This window comes from Electrophorus electricus, chromosome 23 (genome assembly GCF_013358815.1).
Source record: "Electrophorus electricus isolate fEleEle1 chromosome 23, fEleEle1.pri, whole genome shotgun sequence".
NCBI lineage: Eukaryota > Metazoa > Chordata > Actinopteri > Gymnotiformes > Gymnotidae > Electrophorus > Electrophorus electricus.
The window spans coordinates 4,633,661-4,653,719 of NC_049557.1; the positions used below are offsets into that span (position 1 = coordinate 4,633,661).

Consider the following 20,059-nt stretch of genomic DNA (forward strand, 5'->3'; position numbering starts at 1 on the left):
GCACATTCAGAACGATCAAATCTAATGCATGAGTGCATTTTGGTTATCTAGACAATTGAATTCCGCTTTATTTTTATTTGCTATTTTTGATTACGCGTAGCGACATTAAACGTCGATGTAGTAAAATTGTTTCTAGAGACCTAATGTAGTCTGTGGGGGGAGGTGGCCATACTTTTAATGCAATAAGTCTACTTTGTGTTTCAGTCAGATTAGCTTCGTTTAATTAATAGCTGTCCAAACTATTAATCATTAGTTCGTTTTCTTATCCAACATGATCTAACAAACCTATAACTAGAGCTAACCAGCTAAGAAAATGATGGCACACTTAAATTCAACGCTGTGGAAGCTAAAACCTTTGGCACGGAAGACCACTTCTGCAGGGTCACTGCTAGTTGCAAATCAGCGCAAATACAGCAGTAAAGATGATGCAGGCTCCGAATACTTGCATAGAAGTGTTGTTCCAACTATGCACTACCAAAAGAGTCTGCCGCGGTAAGCCAAAGTTGCGTCGGTATCTATCGCTAGCTATAACGCTAATTAACCGAGCAATGTTAAGCAAACGCTGTAATGTCAGCTCCAGGCTCGGTTATATTTCGGGTTATTACGTGGCAATAACAGTGGAAACCACGTTACTGAATCATTCATGTATGTAATGCTGCATTTAAACATCGACTGCTACTGTATCTTTTTGAAAAAATGTAGGTGAAAGTTCACTAGGTAAACAATTGGCGGTGAGACATGTCCCCCTTTGCCACAATTTCAGTTCCTATTAAGAACAGTCAAAACTGGGCATGTCCTATATCGTTTGTGTGGTATTTAAATTTTTTTTTTGCTGATGGCTATCTTATTTTTCAATGTTCAGATTACCAGTACCAAAACTGGAGGATACAATACGGAGGTATCTCGCAGCTCAAAGACCACTGTTAAATGATGAACACTACAGGTAAAGCCAACTCTTCATGCTAACATTCTTTAATATAAGCCAATACATTTTCAATTGTATTACAGATTTTATGTGTCATGTTCACACAGTAATACAGAAAAAGTGGCACATGATTTCCAGAATGGAATTGGCAAGCAGTTGCATGAGGAGCTTGTGGCACAGGACAAGAGGAATAAGCACACCAGTTATATTTCAGGTGAGAAGCTTATAGTTCACTCTTAAAATGTTCTGCTGCCATGTTATTCAGTCATTTGCTTGAATCTACTCTTGAATCCAACTGTCATCTGAACAGAGAACACCACCATTACTATTGAACGTGTAGTGGGTTCAGACTGATTCCAGGGAGACTCATGGAAAGAAAAGTTTTCCAATGTCCCTCTGTCACTTTTCGGGCATGCCTTGGCAGTTACTTGCTTTTCTGGAAAGTAAAAGTGTTGTATTTTAAATATCCTTTAGGAAAAAAGTGATGGGGTGATATTGGCAGTTACCTAAAAAAAAAACTTATGCCAGTTTTGTTGTTGTATTATGGTAGTTCTTGTATTATTTTTTTCTAGCACCATGGTTGGACATGTACCTATGTGCCCGTGAATCTGTGGTCTTGAACTTTAATCCCTTCATGTCCTTCAATCCTGACCCCAAACCGGAGTACAATGACCAACTCATTCGGGCCACTAACATGGTGTGCTCTGCGGTGCGGTTTATGAAGACCCTGCGTGATGGTCTCCTTGAACCAGAGGTGTTCCACTTAAACCCTGCTAAGAGCAACACTGATTCCTTCAAAAGGTTCATCCGATGGGTGCCCTCTTCTATCTCATGGTTTGGAGCCTACATGGTGAATGCATATCCTTTGGACATGTCTCAGTACTTCCGTCTATTCAATTCTACACGCATCCCTAAACTAAAACGTGATGAGCTCTTCACGGACCAGAAAGGCAATCACCTACTCGTCATGAAAAAAGGCATTATGTATGTATTTGATGTGGTGGACAGGGATGGTAATCTGGTGAAGCCAGCTGAGATCCTTTCACACCTCAAATACATTCTAGCAGATTCTGCTCTGGCTCCTGCATTTCCCGTGGGGGTCCTGACAAGTGAGAACAGAGATGTTTGGGCAGGGCTGAGGGAGAAGCTTATAGAAGCAGGGAACAGAGAGGCTCTAGGGCTAGTGGACAATGCTCTCTTTTGTCTTTGTCTTGATGAGGAGGAGATGCGTGACCACATACACATCTCCCACAATATGCTTCATGGGGATGGATGCAGTCGCTGGTACGATAAGTCGTTCAGTATGATCCTAACCAAGGATGGGCAAGCAGGCATTAATCTTGAGCACTCTTGGGGTGACGGTGTAGCTGTCCTATGTTTCCAGAATGAAGTCTATAAAGACAGCACAGCGAAGCCGCTAGTTGGGCCAGGAACCCGGCCCGCTACTATAGACTCTGCTTCTGCAGTCCAGAGGCTGGAATTCAAGTTGAATCCTGAACTGGAGTGTGGAATAGCAAAGGCCAAAGACAACTTCCACGCTGCTGTCTCCAAGCTCACCATCAACGCTATGGAGTTCAGAAGAGGAGGGAAAGAGAAGCTAAAGAAGCAGCAGCTCAGCCCTGATGCCATTACCCAGCTGGCCTTCCAGATGGGTTTCCTACGTCAGTATGGGAAGACCGTGGCTACGTACGAATCCTGTAGTACTGCAGCCTTCAGGCATGGTCGTACTGAGACCATCCGTCCCGCCAGCATTTACACACAGCGCTGCGCACAGGCCTTCGTTCAGCAGCCTGGCCAGCACAGCGTGGAGCAGCTCCAGGGCCTGCTGGACGCCTGTTCCAAATACCACAGCCAGCTCACCAAAGAAGCAGCCATGGGTGAGTGTTGTCTTTCCATTTCTTCTATCATTACAGCTCACTATATTTGTAGAATGCTGGAGAAAACATGTCACTGTAAATCATTTTTAGGACAAGGATTTGACAGACATCTCTTTGCCCTGCGCTACCTGGCGAACACTAAAGTTGTAGTGCCAAGTCTGTATCAGGACCCAGCATATGCAGCTATAAACCACAACATCCTGTCCACTAGCACCCTCACTAGCCCTTCCATCAGACTCACTGGCTTTGCACCTGTAGTGTCGGATGGTTTTGGAGTTGCATATGGTGTCCATGACAACTGGATTGGGTGCAATGTATCTAGTTACCCAAATAGGAATGTCCATGAATTCATTCAGTGTGTCCAAAAGTCCCTGGAGGACATATTTACAGTTATTGATGGAAAGCCAATTAATTCTAGTTCAGTTTAATTCAGGGAAAAGAATGGTCACTGCACACTGAAGTGGATTTAAGGTTTCACTATAAGGTTTCACCTAATTTTAAGGTGACTAGATAAGAACATGTCTAGCACTACTAGTATAAATCCTGTTTATTACTTAGAAAGGTTATCATGACAGACCGTTACTGTGAACTAGAGCTTATCAATTACGTGTTGTGTACTTCTCTCATCCTTGGGAAATAATCTGCAATTAAATAAGTGATGAGAGGGTTTTTAGGGGGGGTGCTCAATAACAGCATAGTAAATTGTTTTCATGTAAAATTAACTTATCTATTATTGTTTCTATTATTAATACCCAAGGGCATGTTTCATTGAGAGCCTCTGAAGATGCTGTGACTGACTAACTGTTAAATTGTTGGAATTAATTTGTGTGTAACATATCTAACAATTGATGGGGAAAATAGTACATCAAAGCCTGACAGGGTGTTTGTAAAGGTTAACTTCTCTATTAATGCACATGTGTGTAATATGACTTGTAGGGCACTTTGACAATGATCTGAGTAATTAAATGCATTACTAGAGGTTTTCTGCAGCAAATAATTTTAGTTGTTAAATTGCATCTAAACCTATGCTGTCCATTTTTCAACCATTTTAAAATTTTATTTTAAATCACCTGTTCTGAAATTGAGTCAATTATTTATTAAAAAAAGTAAAACAGCAGATAAACCAGAAACAAATGTACAAATGCCAAAACGTGAGCCAACAACCTAAAACAATGATCAGAGTAGCAGCTGATGAGCTTAGATAGGCTTGATCTTGAAATGGAGGCCAATAAGACTGAAGACAAGACACTTGAGATCCTGTACCAGGTAGTAAAATACTCTCAGGCCTTCTGGATCTCTGAGAAATTAAGAACAAAACATTTCAACGTTTAGTCCTAATTTACCATAGTTAACATCTTAAATTTGAAATGCTGCATTACATTCTGTAGAGTTTAAAATGTCTGTCATTAACAAATATTTCCTAGCTGTGAGAACTCAGTAGTAGCCAGCTAAGAGGGTCATGATACATGATATTTTATTTGTTCAGAGTCCATACATTATTCGTACAGCATGAAATCAAGTGCTGACATACCATGAAGAGAACCAAGTGGTCCAAGTATATCCTTTATATTTTTTGCTGAGGAAAGCCTTTGCTTGTAAATATACTAAAACACCACACTGAGATACTGCAAAAAACAATCACCAGTAGCTATCCACAACAACTAAAGTGTGTCTGAATAAAGTGCGTCACAGATAAAAACATTTGTGTTTTATACTCAAATCTTTGATTACATGTAGTTTTATTACCATGCAGATGACACACCTGTGGACTCATACACCTGCCTTTGCTTTGCTTGCCAGTATACTATAACATCACACAGATGAGCGTGTCTGAATAAAAACATTTGTGCTTTATACTCACTTAGACTGGTTGACATCGATCAAAGAGCCAATTTTGGATGTTGTAAATGAAATATGTTCATCACCAATGACAATCTCGAGTTCCTAGAAAAGAAAGTGAGAGCAACTTCAAAATCTTCTAAATCTTTCTGAAACTGTCCATTTCCAATGCACGTGACTGATTACATTTTCTTCACATTACAAGATGAGCACAAACCTGTCTGCCAACCCTGTCAGGAGGGGGCCACAACGCATCATCTTCCTTGGTGATTTCACTGTCATCAATGATCCTCTTGAGCTCCTCCATCACACTTTTGTGAACGTAAGCCTAGAATAAAGAAAGACTACCTGAAACCATTCCTCCAAAACGGAATAATATTTATTTGCAACTTCCATATATAACAGATGCTCTACCTCTTTTCTGATCATGACGTCGTTTTTGTAGTTGCTGTTGTTTGCATACCTCAACTTTCCTGCACAATAACAGAACAATCATACATATGATTTTCAATAATCAGTGGAAAAAAACTTGTAATACTCTTATCTTCCACCGCATAAGCAAACATCTTGATTGTGTAAGGTACAATAAGAGAACGTATTAATTAAACAACTGCGAGAACATGGTTAAAATAAACTAGCTTGCTAGCTAGCTAGGTTAGCTAAACTAGCTATCGTTATCTATCTTTAACTTGAGTGCATTTCTGGAATAATCTCAAAAATACTAAATAACTAGTTAACATTCAAATCTCTTTCGCAAAACAAATGCGATTATACAAGATTATTAGCACTATATTATATAAGCAAACAGTACTTTTAGCTTCCTCTCTGCCAAAAGTCATGGCAAACGTGATTTCCAGGCCCGTAACTAGTTGCACTGCCGGGTAGCTGAGTGAATGTTAGCAGGGGAGCTAACCTAGCTAGCTTAGTTTAGATGGCGCACTACTTACCGTCCGGCCTAAATTCAAATTCCAGAAACTCGTGACCAAATTTCCCTTTGTGTCCCACATAGTATCTTAAATAGAAGTCGCTTGTGGACATAACTACGCTACAAAAAGACGTTTACAAACGTACAGCTTTTTTCCTAGTCAAACAAAACCTTTCCCTGACAAAATTGCTCAAAGCTCAAGCGTCGATTAACTACTCGCAAACACGCTTAGAGGCGCGTGCTGACGTCACCAACGTCGCATTTTGATGACGCGTGGAACGTCCTCGCAATTCCCAATCCCTAACACATGATGACAGACGACTGTAATGGATGCATGGTACAAAAATTTATTTCATAATTATTTCTTTATCATTTCATTTAAGCCGTTTCTTATTTTACTTTTTTTTTACACTTGTACATTACAATACATTGTGAATAACTGAGATGCTTACAAAAGAAGAGCAAAACATGACCCGGCTTTTAATTTAATCTATTATGTTTTTCAAGTGAAAAGCAGTTGCACAAATGCATTGTCAAGGCCGCTTGCAATTGCTGCTTTGACAGCAAAACTATTGATTCCAGCGACTTCTGTGAGTCCAGTTTAATCACAGCTAGAATCATGGTTGCACACGAATAAATCAATCATCACAAAAGTCTTAAGTGCTTGCACTACGAGGATAATGGCCTTATGGCATCACTCATCTAAGATTCGATCAAGTATGTGGTCCACCAGGTATATTTCTGAGCTCCTTTAAAAGTAAAAAGCATCACATTTCCAGTTTGGTTATATCAGCATTTATACATTTTTGGGTAATCAATACAAAATGTAAGAGTCAATGAATGTGTTGCACAACGTCTGTAACCTCTGTAGTGGACTCCACATCTCACAGCAAAATAAAATGAAATGTTTATGTAGTATTCATCATTTGTAATCGCATAGGACTCTGAACTGAGCATGAATCAAATGGTGATTTGGGGTCTTTTAATATGACTGATTGACCTCTACTTCTATCATCATAATGTTGGTCACAAGCAGCTATTATAAGGCATATTGCATTTTTCCCCAAAGAAGCTGGTCTAGAGACTTTACTAACTCAATGTGAAACCAACCTTGGGTATACCTGATTAAAGTGTACATTTTTGCATGTTTAAAAGGAGTATGCCTCACGCAGGCAGTAGGTAATTAGTGAATAATAACGTGAATCAGAACACAGATTTTGGTGTACATTAAATACTGTGCATAAAACATGAGCAGAGACAAAAACAGACAGGAAATTTTCTTTTTAAACAACTTTTGTTTAAAGGTTACAGGCAAAACCTAACCAGGTGACAATGTAACCTTTTCATCTAACCAAGTGACAAACTAGTCTTTCTCCATTTTCCCCTGACCGCAGGGCACTTTTATTTGAGCTCTGGCCCGGAAAACATCACAATGAAATGTGTCCACCAACTGGTGAATCGTCAGTGCAACATATTACACTCGTTGATTTATTTATGAATGACCCTGTGTCATAGCAGCAGTGCAGGGGGGAAAATGTTTCTGCCACATCAGAAAAGACAAAGCAAGGTAACCAAGCAGATTGACAATTTTTTTCTGGGGGTAATGATTTTTGACAAAATGAAAAATCAGATAAGAGATCTGTTATGGTTAATATTAGTATTATGGGTTTGGGATTTTGTTTCTTTTCCATCATAACACTGAGTACTGTGAAACATGATAATGCCCCCTTAAAATGGAAATGAACAGCAAAATCCATTAATCCACTGTATAAGTCCCTGAAACAACATATGCAGAACAGCATGATAGGGTGAGCACCATTTCTTAGGCTATGAAGCTATCCAATATTAACCACAGAATCCTGAGAAAGAACAGAGTGCTCTTTTTGCCCTTCAACAAACTAGAAAACGTCTTAATGAAACCAAATCGATTCTGTGGTAAACCTTTTTTTACATTAAAAAAAACATACTGATTGCAGTAACATAATGGTACAGGCATGTAATACTTCCTAAGGAACAATATCAGAACTAAAATAAAATCCACCATAAAAAAAAAACTTAATGGTCTGCCAAAACAGTCAAAATAAGCTGTTGACAGCAGTCTTCAGCATGTAGAGTACCAATAAGGTAAATACATAAAGAAAATTAATTTAAAATTAATTTAAGTGACTTTTTAATTTGCTATTAAGGGCCATTTAAAAGATGGGAGCACACAGCATTAAAATACAGTACAACTAGGACACCAATATGGAATAACTGAATCTGTATCTATTCCAGGATTATTAAAGGTGTTGGGGAAACCCTGCTTTTAATATGCTGCAAGAATCTCTGGCTCTGAGGGTCAGATCAATAGACCAAAGCCAGTGTTCATACCAGGCCACAGAGCTTCACTTTACAGTACACGTTCAACCCTGACTTACTCATAGAAAAGATGAGCCGTCACTGAAATATGGTATGAAGTTAGTGGCTGTTCCTTTGGCGCGATGGTCAGGGAGCACTTTTGGTTGTAATAATTACTAACACACCAAAAGTGCTTTGGAGGCAACATTATGACAATATAAAGTTACACAGAGAAGGCGATAAAAGTGAAATGTATATTTCTGCTTCGGAAATGCCTTTAGATTTTGTACGATTCAAATCATAAGCACTCAGTGCAGGTCTGGGAAAGCAGCGTCCCTTTGGCAAATTCACCTGTACTCCACCTTTATTTCACAAACACTCCCTTAAAGAGGAGACAGAGGGTTAGGAATAGGCATAAATAAGTAGGACAGAAGAAAAAAAACAACAACAAAAAAAAAAAACAGCATTGACCTGGAACAATTTCGACCAAGGAACATCCTTCCTTCACAATCAAGAGTAGAAGTCAACCAAAAAATAATAATAATTAAAAAAAAATAAAACTACAACAAAAGCATTTCTTGTATTCAATACAGTGTTTGCTATTTGCCGGTATGTACACTCACTCCTCCTTTTCCACGCTCTAGTTGTTCACTACCGTCCTGCCTTTGTTCCCTAGGAGACAGGTGGCACGGGGGTGTCAGTGTGGTCTGCTGCTGGAGTCCGATGGCTGCCGTTTCTGTGGTGTGCTGTGCCCATTGAGGAAACCGTTCAGCCGCTTGGTCACACCACCGGTCAGAATGTCCTGAATGTGCTGCACTATCAGATTTATAGCAACTGAAAACAGAATGGAACAGATGGTAAAAAATAAATAAATAAATAAATTTTTAAAAAAAAATAAATAAAAAAGGGTCAGACATTATATCTCACATATATAATAAAGTTGTTAATTTTAAAATGGTGATACACCTACATGAACATAAGAGGTATCGTTATTACAAATGCCAGCTCTTTTAGGCGAAATTTTGTACAGAACTATATAGCACATTATATTATGCCATAATCATACATCATCTTTGTCGGCAAGCAATCAACTTGTATTAAGTAGTGATCAGAATAACAATCCTCCACAACTACATTCCCATAAAATATAGATTCTGGGCCGGTTTCACTAGTAAAACCAGCATTAACCAAACATCAAAGAGATGAGTGATAGAGCAGGCCAACTAAAAAGGTTAATGTTCTCACACCCAGTGCAGACTCTGAGAATGGCCTTGCTTGGCTCCATCAAAACATCCAGCATTCCAAAACAGACTGGGAGATAGATGAAACCAAAACATTTCTGCAGTTCCATGGTCATGCTGCATCCAATCATTACACTGAACAGCAAAAATAAAATAAGAGACGCCTGCATTCACACACTCCAATCTCACCTAGATTATCAGCGCCCCTCGGGATGATAACGTCAGCATACTTCTTCGTCTGAGAAAATAAAAACAAAAAGGGTTTTAGGAAAGCTCTTGAGAAAAATACCCAGTTGGGTGGGTATTACACAACCTGTTCCTTGTCAGCATCATGCCACGTGCTCTTCATGAATCCTTAAGAACCCCCTTCCCAGCGGGGCACTAATTAACAGTAAGTGAATAGCAATGAAAACCTTCCCAGTTTTCAGCCTAAGTAGGTGCACACACATTCCATGTGAAAACATGGGAGTATGTAGGCAGATCTGTTAACTATTAAAACAATGGCTAAAACAATAAGCCTTGATTAAATTTATAATGCATGCTTTAGGTAAGAGTATATATAGGAGCATTAGATGAAAAAATTATTAAAAGCCAAAAACACTAGAAGCTAAAAGATGTATTTTAAGTAAAAAAAATCAATGCTTAATTGTTTCTAATATTTCCCTTTTATACTAATAACAATATAATATAAAATATATTTAGGTTTTTTTTAAAGCAACACCCATCTCTCTTTGGAAAACACAGTCAAAGAAAACAATTACATATGTACTAGTCACAGAAACTGCAAAAATGGAATGCAAAAAGCATCACAAAAAAAAAACCCAAAACACCTGCTTCAGTGAGAAGGAGTGGTTAAAAGCATACAGGAATATATGAAGACACACAGGAAGACAGTTAAACTGAGTAGTTGTTAAACAAGACAAACAAATAAAAAAAAACTGCACACAATGACCACAGACCTCAGTTCAAACCTTTCTGTCTTGCGAGCTTCATTTATGATAAGGAGACTTAGTAACAACTAACAGTGAAAGTCACTGTGTAAACACAAAACCTGTTAATATGTAAATAATTTGGTTTAGTAACAGTTTTTTACTTTGTTTTGTTTGCTTTTTGTACACCTGCTTTCCCACTAGAAACACAAAAGGGGTCTTTAATTCATATTTGCCTGCTTCCAACATTTCACAATGATAAACAGTCTGTGTTACTAGAAGACATGTCCAACTTCCTGTAATTTTTATAATTGTATAATAACAAATCCAAATTTCTCTAAAGAAAAAAACATCTTACAATGAAACACTGCCTGTGTTGATTCTGAAAGTGAACACCAATAAGTACCACCAAGATTTTAACTGGGAGTAATGTAGCTAGCTCACAAAGGGTAATCTGAGAAATCCTTCAGGCAGAACTCACTGGCAGGCAGAACTCTTCAAAGGCAGGCTTCACAAATGTGATGTACTGGCTTAAGATCTGCTCCAGGTCCCGTCCTCTCTCACTGATGTCCCTCAACACTGACAAAACAAACAAACTAAACAATAAGACAAACCTGGAAGTTCTTAATAATTTCTTAATAATGAAAAGCAAGCAAAAGAAATACCACATATGGCAGAGCCAATATGGTACAATGTCATGCAAGTACAGAAACCACATAAGCCAAATGGATTTTTGTTTCCTAATGGATTTTTTCTGCCCCACCCACCTCTGCGTGAGAGTCGTGTGTCTGCATCAGTGTCCACAAACAGCTTCATCTGAAACAGGTCCCGTATCTCCTGCGAGTAGAACATTAGAATGCCCTCGAACAGAACCACGTCAGCTGGGTACACAGTCACTGTTTCCTCCTTCCTGTGGGGAAAACAGCCCAAGGCTATGAGAGACAAAAATAAATAATTCCTCAATCCGGGCTAAGGCACAATCGTACCCACGTCTTGTTTACATGTACACCAATGGTCCAACAGTCCAATATTTGTCAGACCCAGACTGTTGGTTGTAATCACGTAAACAGTATGGTGCAATTTTCCTGATCTGACCACAGTCTTAGTCAATCCAAACTTAGCCTGACATTAGGTCCAGACTCATCTGATGGCCCTCAGTCTGAGATTTTGTGACATTTTGCAGCATTTCCTGCAATATGACACCTATTGTAAAAGCTGTAACAGCTTTAACAATCGGTATAATAAAAAAGGACTATTTAATTTGGACTATTTCCAAGTTTGTAAAATGGAGTACATTTCTGTGTAGACCTGAAAAAGATGGGCAATACTATTAACTGCAATAATTAGCTAACGGTGTGGTTATTAGGAAAGGAGACAGCACCATGAGTATAGTTGGACGTTGGAAAGGAAGCATTACACTATAGCTCAGTCAAGTTACAGCTGAGTCAGGTTATGCTGGGGTATGTGTAGACAGGACAACTTGCTTATATAGCTCATACTGAGCCTAGTGTCTTAGACTAAGAACATAGTCTGTCTATTATGTACATGTAAACATTGCCACTCATTAAAAAATAACCATAGCAATCATCACAGCTGTTGCAATCCAGATACTGTAGCAAGAACAGACCTGGAATGGGTAACAAAATCGTAGACGGGGATTTGAACTGTTCTCCCCTCCATGATGTCCCACAGAGTCTTCACTATCAACTCATTATCAAATGCATCTGAGGTTGAAAAGGGAATAAAGGGATGAAAAAGACAAGGATTATGGAGCACTTATAAAACTGGTCAGAGGTCAGCCAGGTCCACAGAATAATCCCCAAGATAAAGGGACAAACTGATGCAGGATAAGAGAGGAGCTCCATGCGGTTAGGGAATCACACACACACACACAAGTGTACAAAGTTAGACAGACTGCTACATATACAGGATACATCAAGCAATACTTTAATCAGCAAAAAATAAGTTAATAGAACATATTGCTTTAAAATCTGACTGTATAAATGAAGTCATCTCCAAGTAGTAACATTACTAGCTACTGTGTTTGACTGCATTACTTTGTCTAACTGCAATTCCTTAGCTAACAGTAGATAGCTAGCTAAAGACTCATTTCCTGTTTAACCAAACCCCAGTTGGGTAAAGACCCAGAGTCACATGAACCCCCATCTGGAATGGAAGTGTTTGCCCAACGATGAAACAGGCATTTATGAAAAAAAACATGTATATGACTTATATATCTATATATCTAGAAAAAAAAGATTAAACAACTAAGATTTTTGTTTATAGTAATTTTCACAAAAAGATAAAAAGTCAATCCATTTTATGATTTTTTTTTTTTTGTAATTCTAACCACATACATGGTCTGAAAATTATGTGAAGTTAGCAAATTACCCAGCTACTGATGTTATAACTAATACATTATGTTGTGACTTGTAATTAATGTTTATCATCAAGCTAGGCTAACTAGTTTGCTACTTGGCAAACTGTCAGTTAAATAAAAAGTTGCTTCTAATACCTTTTATGTATGAAGTTTGAAATTCATATATCATTTAAATGAAATTGAAATTCAAATGAATTAAATTCATATAAAGTCATATAGGTAGACTTACCATGTAGTAATCAATTTATTTTTTAGAATGATGTACTTTAAAATTTTCATGAGCATGTGTTGTTTCTGTTTTGTCTGTATTCAATAATGCTGGTAAATGATGGATGATACCATACAGACAAAGGATTATTGGTTAAATCAAACTGTATATATTTTTTATGAATATTTTATGAGTGAAATGTAAAGATGACTGACCCAATGACAGCACTTCTGTTCTTATGGTTTTATGGTTTTATTGTTTTATTGCATTTATTTCCTCAGCTGCTTCAGCCTGTATTTTCATTGAAGACTGATATAACTCCGTCCAGCGAGGGACCTCTCTGTCCATTCAGGGACTTAGTGTGCAGGGCTGCAGCTGAATGCTACTGAGCTTGTAAGCTTTTCTGCCATGATGAATAAAAACTAGCTAGCTAGTCCAGTCTGTACTTCAGTGACTGTTAAAGCCACAATTAATTAACAATATTGGGGAGTCAGTCAGTCATGTGAAAAGATCCACACCCTACCATCACCTTTGCTTAAACTTCATGTTAACTTGATGGTAAAATCTGAGTGATCTTATCTGGCTAGCTATGTTTGTCACATTATAAAACAAAATGGTTCAGTCCCAACTAGCTATCTAGGTAGCCAATAAATTAACTGACATTAGAAAAAATACAATGGGATGTAATCTATTTATATAACAAATTTGTAAAGTCATTATTAGGAGTCATTAATGAGTGATACAGCATTGAAAAGGCATTTTCATTAAATTATCATTTTAAAATCATTTTTAAAAAGTATTCAACCAACAAACTCAGTGATTACAATTCAATTTACTTACCCGGATGGTCAAAGTTGAACTGTCCCTTGAGGGCCCTGGCCTTCTGCTCTGGAGTGAGCACCTTGTAGAAGCTGTCTTGACTGAGGATGGCAACCTGCCTTTGGTGATGGTCAATCTTATTCTGTCCAAGAAGCTCCATGATTTTGCCACAGACCGACGACTGAGGTGAAACGGGAGAATAAACAATATAAAAGAAGACAAATATGCAAAATAAACAAAGTAAGGTAAAATATCTAAAATAAACAATAATCCTTCAGATATCATGACAGGTTATTTAGCAATGCATCAGGGACTCATCTATTCAAACACATCTATGTAAACCATGCTTTAGCTGATGATTAGGTTTAATCAAAAATTGATCAATGATTTGAATAGGTGTTACTCCTAGAATTCATTACTGACTATGATTCCATGACATGAGATTTAGGAGAATTATATCATCGGCATTCATTAAATCTTGGAGTCAGAAAATGACCACATGAATAAATTCAACTTGTTTTACAACTGAGATTACAACCTCCATGTAAGAACAGACACAGGCCCAATAATCACGTGTGCCACTTACACAGCCAACATAAAGATTGTTCAATATGTCACTGGCAGGGCACACTTTCACAGACCATGTTTTAAGAATGTTTTAGCTTTTATCATGAATTGTGTTAAACAATTTTAGCACCAGGTAACATAACTGGTTAAGAGCAGGCCATGGTTGCCCAGCAATGTAAAGGTTTTATTCTTTTTTTTGTAACTTAATGCATGTTAATATACTTAATGCATGTAAATTATATTAATGCTTATATTTATATACTTCACTTTAAGGTCAAGGAAATAAGGTGATCACTCAGTGTAAACTAAACATTCACTCTTCCAATTTCTTTCTAGTTATGACTGCTTTTTACATGAGATTGTACCTAAAATACTTTTGACAGTAATCAGTTACATCCTCTTCCTTAGTTTTGTGCCCTGGTCTGACGTCAGTTCTGGGCAAGAGTACATCTGGCAACCTTCTGTCTGACTAACACTTCTCCCCCATGTTCTGTCTACGATTTCAATATGTTACTTTTTCTCTATGGTCTGTACAGTATAAAATTTTGAACTAATCTTTCAGAGCCTTTCAGATGTGATTGACTCAGGTCTACTCCACTTCTGAACCGTCTGCTAAACTCATAAAACACTGATAGCATAGTTCTCTGATGGTTCTTTAAAAGGCATGTAAATCTTGGTGCTCTGTCTTTATGTAATCGATACTAATTTGTTACTGACCAAGCCCTACGATGACATGCTAAAGAGTTGTTGCTATCAAAAATTTCTATTGACATTGTTCTTTTAATTACCGAAAGACATGTACAGTTAGCCAAGGTGTTACAAGTTCCCCAGCTGTTATCTGGCTGAAATGTTTTCACATGTCAGAAAAGCTGTTACATCAGACACTTTCATATTTTTGAATACTAACAAAATACTGTTGCATTTTCTACTTCAGAAATCACCAAGCCAGACGCCCACAATCATATACCCCTCCACACATGTACATGGTCTAGATACTGCTGGAAGGATCCTCAGAATAATTTGGATGCCCTGGTTTTAACCAACAACACTTAACACCTAATCTTTAATATGTAAAAGCGGCATGGTTTTCATTTGTTCTATATATAAGACTGTAATGCAAAAACAAAATGTACTGTAATAACCACTTCACCAAATCTGAGAATGAACAGAAGTCTTATCCCATCAGTATTTACAAACTGCTATTCTTATTATAATGACAAACAAGAGTGGGCTGGTTACATCTGCTTAGAGTCAACCAACGAAACTTGCAGTCAGAGTACAGAGTCACAGTAGTGTAAAAACATAGGATACAACTATAAAGATATTAAGACATCTGTTAATCCATAGATAAAAACTGGAAGAGGGTAGTGATACAGAGCATGTACAGTAATAGGAACATCAAAAACCCCTATACTACAAAATTCAAAATCAAGAGACACAGAGACAGAACCCACCAGGCCGGCCGGCCTGTCTATTCACCTAGCATCCTTTACCACCACACCTTCCAAAGCTTCTACCAACTGTAGCACTGCCTGCTTAAATCCATTAAACATATAATCCGCCAACACTCAAGATGTTACTACACTTTGTAAGCAATTAAAAACATATGCTCTCTGACATGTCATTTCCACTGCAATTTCCCCCTCAGCTACTAATAGGCCTGTAGAATGTAGGGGTACACAGAGAAGCTAATTAAATCTTTGCACCATAACAGAATTAAGGATTTACTGTATATTGACATCAGGCACATAAGTCAACTTATACCTTGGCAAGCTCCAAATCTAAGAGAACAAAAAAAAAAAAGAAGAAGAAAAAAAAAGGTAGAACTGGAGTTTAAACTGAGCTTTTTCTTTCATCCCAGGGCTTCACTACCCCACACTCACACCCCTTAAAGGATAGTTCTGCTGTGAGATGGGAAACCCCTTTTCTGGGCCACCACTGCCCATTCCTGCACACACAGACTTAACCTTGTAGGCCAAGCAAAAGCAAAAAAAACAAAAAAAAAAAAAAAAAAAAAAAAAAAAAAAAAAAAACACAGAACAAAAAAAAAGAAAGAAAACTGTCCAGTCTTTGCCAATGCTGACTAATCATTCTTCTGCCTTGGTCTGGGGCTCTTCTGTGTACCCAACAGGCCACAGTGCAGTTTAGAGATGTAATGCCAAAGCCATCTATGCTGGAACCAGCACCAATGACATGGCACATGGCCATTAAAAAGATCAGAAGACCAGACAGAAACTCTTACATCCAGCATAAATAAGCAAACTGTATAAAGCGAGCTTTACTGTTTGGCAACATAAGCACAAAAAACAGTGTTCATAATTCTTTAGAATTATATACATTGATTGAACTATAAACATCTGATGAGGTCAAGTGTTTAGTAGAAGTAGCATGTTCAATATCAATCACTGTGGTGTCCTTAGAGGACCACAATGAAGACAACATTTAGAGAGCCGAGATCGAAAGCAAGCAATATCTTATACACACATGCTCAGCCAAATAACAGCACTTCCTTCAGTGCAGTCTGAATGCAGTGCAGAGATGCAGCAAAAACACCTGCCAGCTGGTAATATGACAGTGTTCCAGTACATAACACTGAAAAGACCCAAAACACTCTCATGGGTAAATATGTGCATAGAAGAAGCAACCAATGTGGGAATAATTTTGGAATTATACTGTTTTGGGAGCTTGGCTCAGACTTACAATGGTGTTAACACCACAAAAGGATATTTTTATGAGTAAAAATATATTTGACAATTTTGACAAATGTACAAGAGCACAGCTCAAGGGTTGCAGTTTAAGGAAATGATCGCCTTGGTTGAAGCTCGTCAAGGGGTAAGGAAGCAAGTGAACTGGCAAATCAATTCAGTTTAGTGTGCCGCTGACCCCATTACTGTTTACCTGTAACAACTCCGCAAATATTTACCTTTAACAGCTCTATTAATCAATTGAGCTTAGTAAGACATTTTAATACACGGATGTGCAAACTAATTCAAATTACAATACACAGAGTTATCATTCAAACAAAGGGTCATTGTTCTTTATGACCGTGTGAGATATATTTAAAATAAGACCAACAGCTCCACCATGTACAGACAAACGTTTAGATCAGCTTTAAACTTAATTATATTTCACAGCAACATTTTCACCTCGTTACCTCGAAACGGAAGGTGCCGACGTACTAAAACGACACTACCGGGTAATCTGCTATCTTGACTCAACGAATCTGACGGAATCTATAGGCAGGTTTGCCAACAACCTGCGCAAATAGCCCAACAAGGGAAGGAAGCATTACAACAAAAGCTAGCTGGCTAGCTAGCGAACCTAGTGCTTTCTTTTTTTTATACACACTAGTAACAAGCATCTGACAGTTACATGCGATTCGTAATCTTGAAAATTCCCCCTGATGCTGAATAATGAGAACGACGTAAACGAAATTATTCCGGTTAAATACTTGCTAACAAGTTGACCAGTCTGGCAGTTTCTGAAGACCGGTGGGCCAGCCATGCGGCTATGATAAACATAATACAGCGGTACAGTTTTAATAGGCAGAATTTAATTTATTAGCTTGCGTCTACACTCCCCATCGTTTGCTTAAGTGTTGTTTAACGATAAAGAAAGCTAAAGAAAATTGTAATTTAGAAAGTTAGGATTTTATATAATGAAGTACAATAAATACGTATAAAGCCACATCTGGCTACTAGACTGTTTAGATACATAATTAGCCGGCCATTTACTATTTTACGTTGCATTAATCTAAAAGTTTTATCGGACAATATAAACCTTTAGCAAGCACATGTAAGGGTCTGACATGAGCCACGCGGTCACCGCGTCGTCATCCACAGATACGTGGAATAAGGGTGTAAGGCATCCTAAATCTTTATTTTTATTTTTTTTCAAACCGCATAACAAAATGAAAACGCCAACCTTTCCGCTAGCAGTGCCACCAGCTACCCCGATGAGGAAAGGCTGGCGGGTAGCGTTCTCGTTTTCATCTTGATTTTCCAACTTCGCTTCGCTGTCTCCTGCCATGATTGCTGTCACTGTACACGCAGAGGCTCAAGGCTGGTTTTAGGAAACCGGGCGCTCCTCCTACCTTCTTCACAGTTCTGCCCAGCGTTTTCCTTTGTGTGTGCGTGCATGTGTGGAACTGACTGAACCACCGAATGACGAATATATGATGGGTTGAACGCATGCGGGTAATGATGTGAGAGTATTAATAGCGCAGGTTAACTGGTGATGAACATCTTAACACAAGGCAGATCATCTTCCTATGACAAAACGTATTGTTTGTAGTTTCTAAACAATTGCTTGCAGAATGCATAAGACATTTAAAGGAACAAAATACAAATCAAAGTCCGGTTTTCCAGAAATATATAGAACTCCATATCTTTTCTAATAAGTGATTGGTAATATATCTTTAGTTACTAGAACCTTGTAGATGTGCCCCAAATATATTATTAAAATGCTATCTATAGGCCAATATTATTTGTTGATAAATGTATTTCATGATCTACACTCACTGGCCACTTTATTACACCTTGCTAGTACCAGGTTGAACCCCCTTTTGCTTTCAGAGCTGCCTTAACTCTTTGTGGCAGAGATTCATCAAGGTGCTGGACACATTCCTCGGAGATTTTGGCCCACATTGACATGACTGAATCATGCAGTTGCATATCCATGATGGAAATTTCCATTCCACCACATCCCAAAGGTGCTCTGTTGGACTGAAATCTGTTGACTGGAGGCCATTTGAGTACAGTGGCCCACAGAGTCATGTTCAAGAAACCAGCCTGAGATTATTTGAGATTTGTGACACGGCACACTGTCCTGCTGGAAGTAGCCATCAGAAGACAAGCGGACTGTAAAGTGATAAATGTGGTACAATACTCAGGTAGCGTTTAAATTATGCGCAACTGGTATTAAATGGTCCCAATGTGTGCCAGGAAAATATCCCCCACACACCGTTATACCACCACAAGCAGCCTGAACGATTGATACAAGGCAGGATGGATCCATGCTTTCATGTTTACACCACTTTTGGACCCTACCATCTGAACTTTGCAGCAGAAAATCAAAACTCAGACCAGACAACATTTTTTTAAATCTTCTATTGTCCAATTCTGGTGAGCCTTCACAAATTGTAGCCTCAGTTGCCTGTTCTTAGGTGACAGAAGTGGCACCCGGTGTGCTCTTCTGCTGCTGTAGTCCATCTGCTTCAAGGCTTGATGTTTTGCACATTTAGAGATGCTCTTCTGCATACCCCAGTTGTAACAAGTGGTTATTTAAGTTACTGTGGCCTTTCTAACAGCTCAAACCAGTCTGGCCATTCTCCTCTGACCTTTGTCATCTAACAAGGCATTTTCAGCCAGAGAACTGCTGCTCACTTGACATGTTTCCTTTTGCAGACCATTCTCTGTAAACTCTATAAATGGTTGTGCATGAAAATCCAAGTAGATCAGTAGTTTCGGAATTATTTAGACCAGCCCATCTAGCTCCAACATACATGCCACATTCAGAGTCACTTAAATCACATTTCTTCCCCATTCTGATGCTCAGTTTGAATTTTAGCAGGTCGTCTTGACCATGTCTACATGTGTAAATGCATTGAGTTGCTGCCATGTGATTGGCTGATTAGATATTTGCATTCATGAGCAACTGAGCAGGTGTACCTAATAAAGTGGTAGGTGAGCGTAAATCCTTTGTATACAAAAGGCACACTCAGTTTTTGAGATTTTAGATCAATGAACTGTAATTCTTCATTTGCTAGAAAGTGGAAAGAATGGGCTGGAGATACTGCACAGATAGCTCAACATGGAACTATAGTGGGCCTGTAGATAACATCACCAGTTTAGTTGATCAAAAACATTTAAAAGAAGTGCAAAATATCTACAATAAGTACATCCAACTCACTTTTTCTCACAGCTTGTAGGTCTACGTGTAATGACAATATGGGGGTAAAAACAATGGGATATTTAATAATAATATATAGTAATCATATCTAGTTACCACTCT

The 20,059-nt window shown here is 38.3% G+C and overlaps 3 protein-coding genes across 5 annotated transcripts; 1 reads left to right on the forward strand and 2 right to left on the reverse strand.

Annotated features, from left to right (window-relative positions):
- Nucleotides 1–160: 160 nt before the first annotated feature.
- LOC113581106 (carnitine O-palmitoyltransferase 2, mitochondrial-like) lies at nt 161–4,041 on the forward strand. 2 transcript variants are annotated; one of them, XM_035521819.1, is made up of 5 exons: nt 161–492; nt 863–943; nt 1,033–1,139; nt 1,498–2,802; nt 2,893–4,041. In XM_035521819.1, exons 1-5 carry the CDS (start codon nt 314–316, stop codon nt 3,228–3,230), a joined length of 2,010 nt encoding a protein of 669 aa, XP_035377712.1. In that variant the 5' UTR covers nt 161–313; the 3' UTR covers nt 3,231–4,041. The 2 variants fall into 2 exon arrangements, with proteins under 2 accessions (XP_035377712.1, XP_035377711.1); XM_035521818.1 differs by having other exon boundaries at nt 1,498–4,041.
- Nucleotides 3,884–5,816, reverse strand: magoh (mago homolog, exon junction complex subunit). Its single transcript, XM_027015993.2, has 5 exons — nt 5,589–5,816; nt 5,056–5,114; nt 4,859–4,969; nt 4,664–4,746; nt 3,884–4,099 (listed from the first exon to the last, which is right to left on the reverse strand). Exons 1-5 carry the CDS (start codon nt 5,677–5,679, stop codon nt 4,000–4,002), a joined length of 444 nt encoding a protein of 147 aa, XP_026871794.1. The 5' UTR covers nt 5,680–5,816; the 3' UTR covers nt 3,884–3,999.
- Nucleotides 5,817–5,903: 87 nt separating this feature from the next.
- uck2a (uridine-cytidine kinase 2a) lies at nt 5,904–18,163 on the reverse strand. 2 transcript variants are annotated; one of them, XM_027015991.2, is made up of 7 exons: nt 17,972–18,163; nt 13,502–13,661; nt 11,701–11,797; nt 10,841–10,983; nt 10,555–10,652; nt 9,334–9,382; nt 5,904–8,737 (listed from the first exon to the last, which is right to left on the reverse strand). In XM_027015991.2, exons 1-7 carry the CDS (start codon nt 18,074–18,076, stop codon nt 8,601–8,603), a joined length of 789 nt encoding a protein of 262 aa, XP_026871792.1. In that variant the 5' UTR covers nt 18,077–18,163; the 3' UTR covers nt 5,904–8,600. The 2 variants fall into 2 exon arrangements, with proteins under 2 accessions (XP_026871792.1, XP_026871793.1); XM_027015992.2 differs by lacking the exon at nt 17,972–18,163 and adding an exon at nt 17,202–17,253.
- Nucleotides 18,164–20,059: the final 1,896 nt, after the last annotated feature.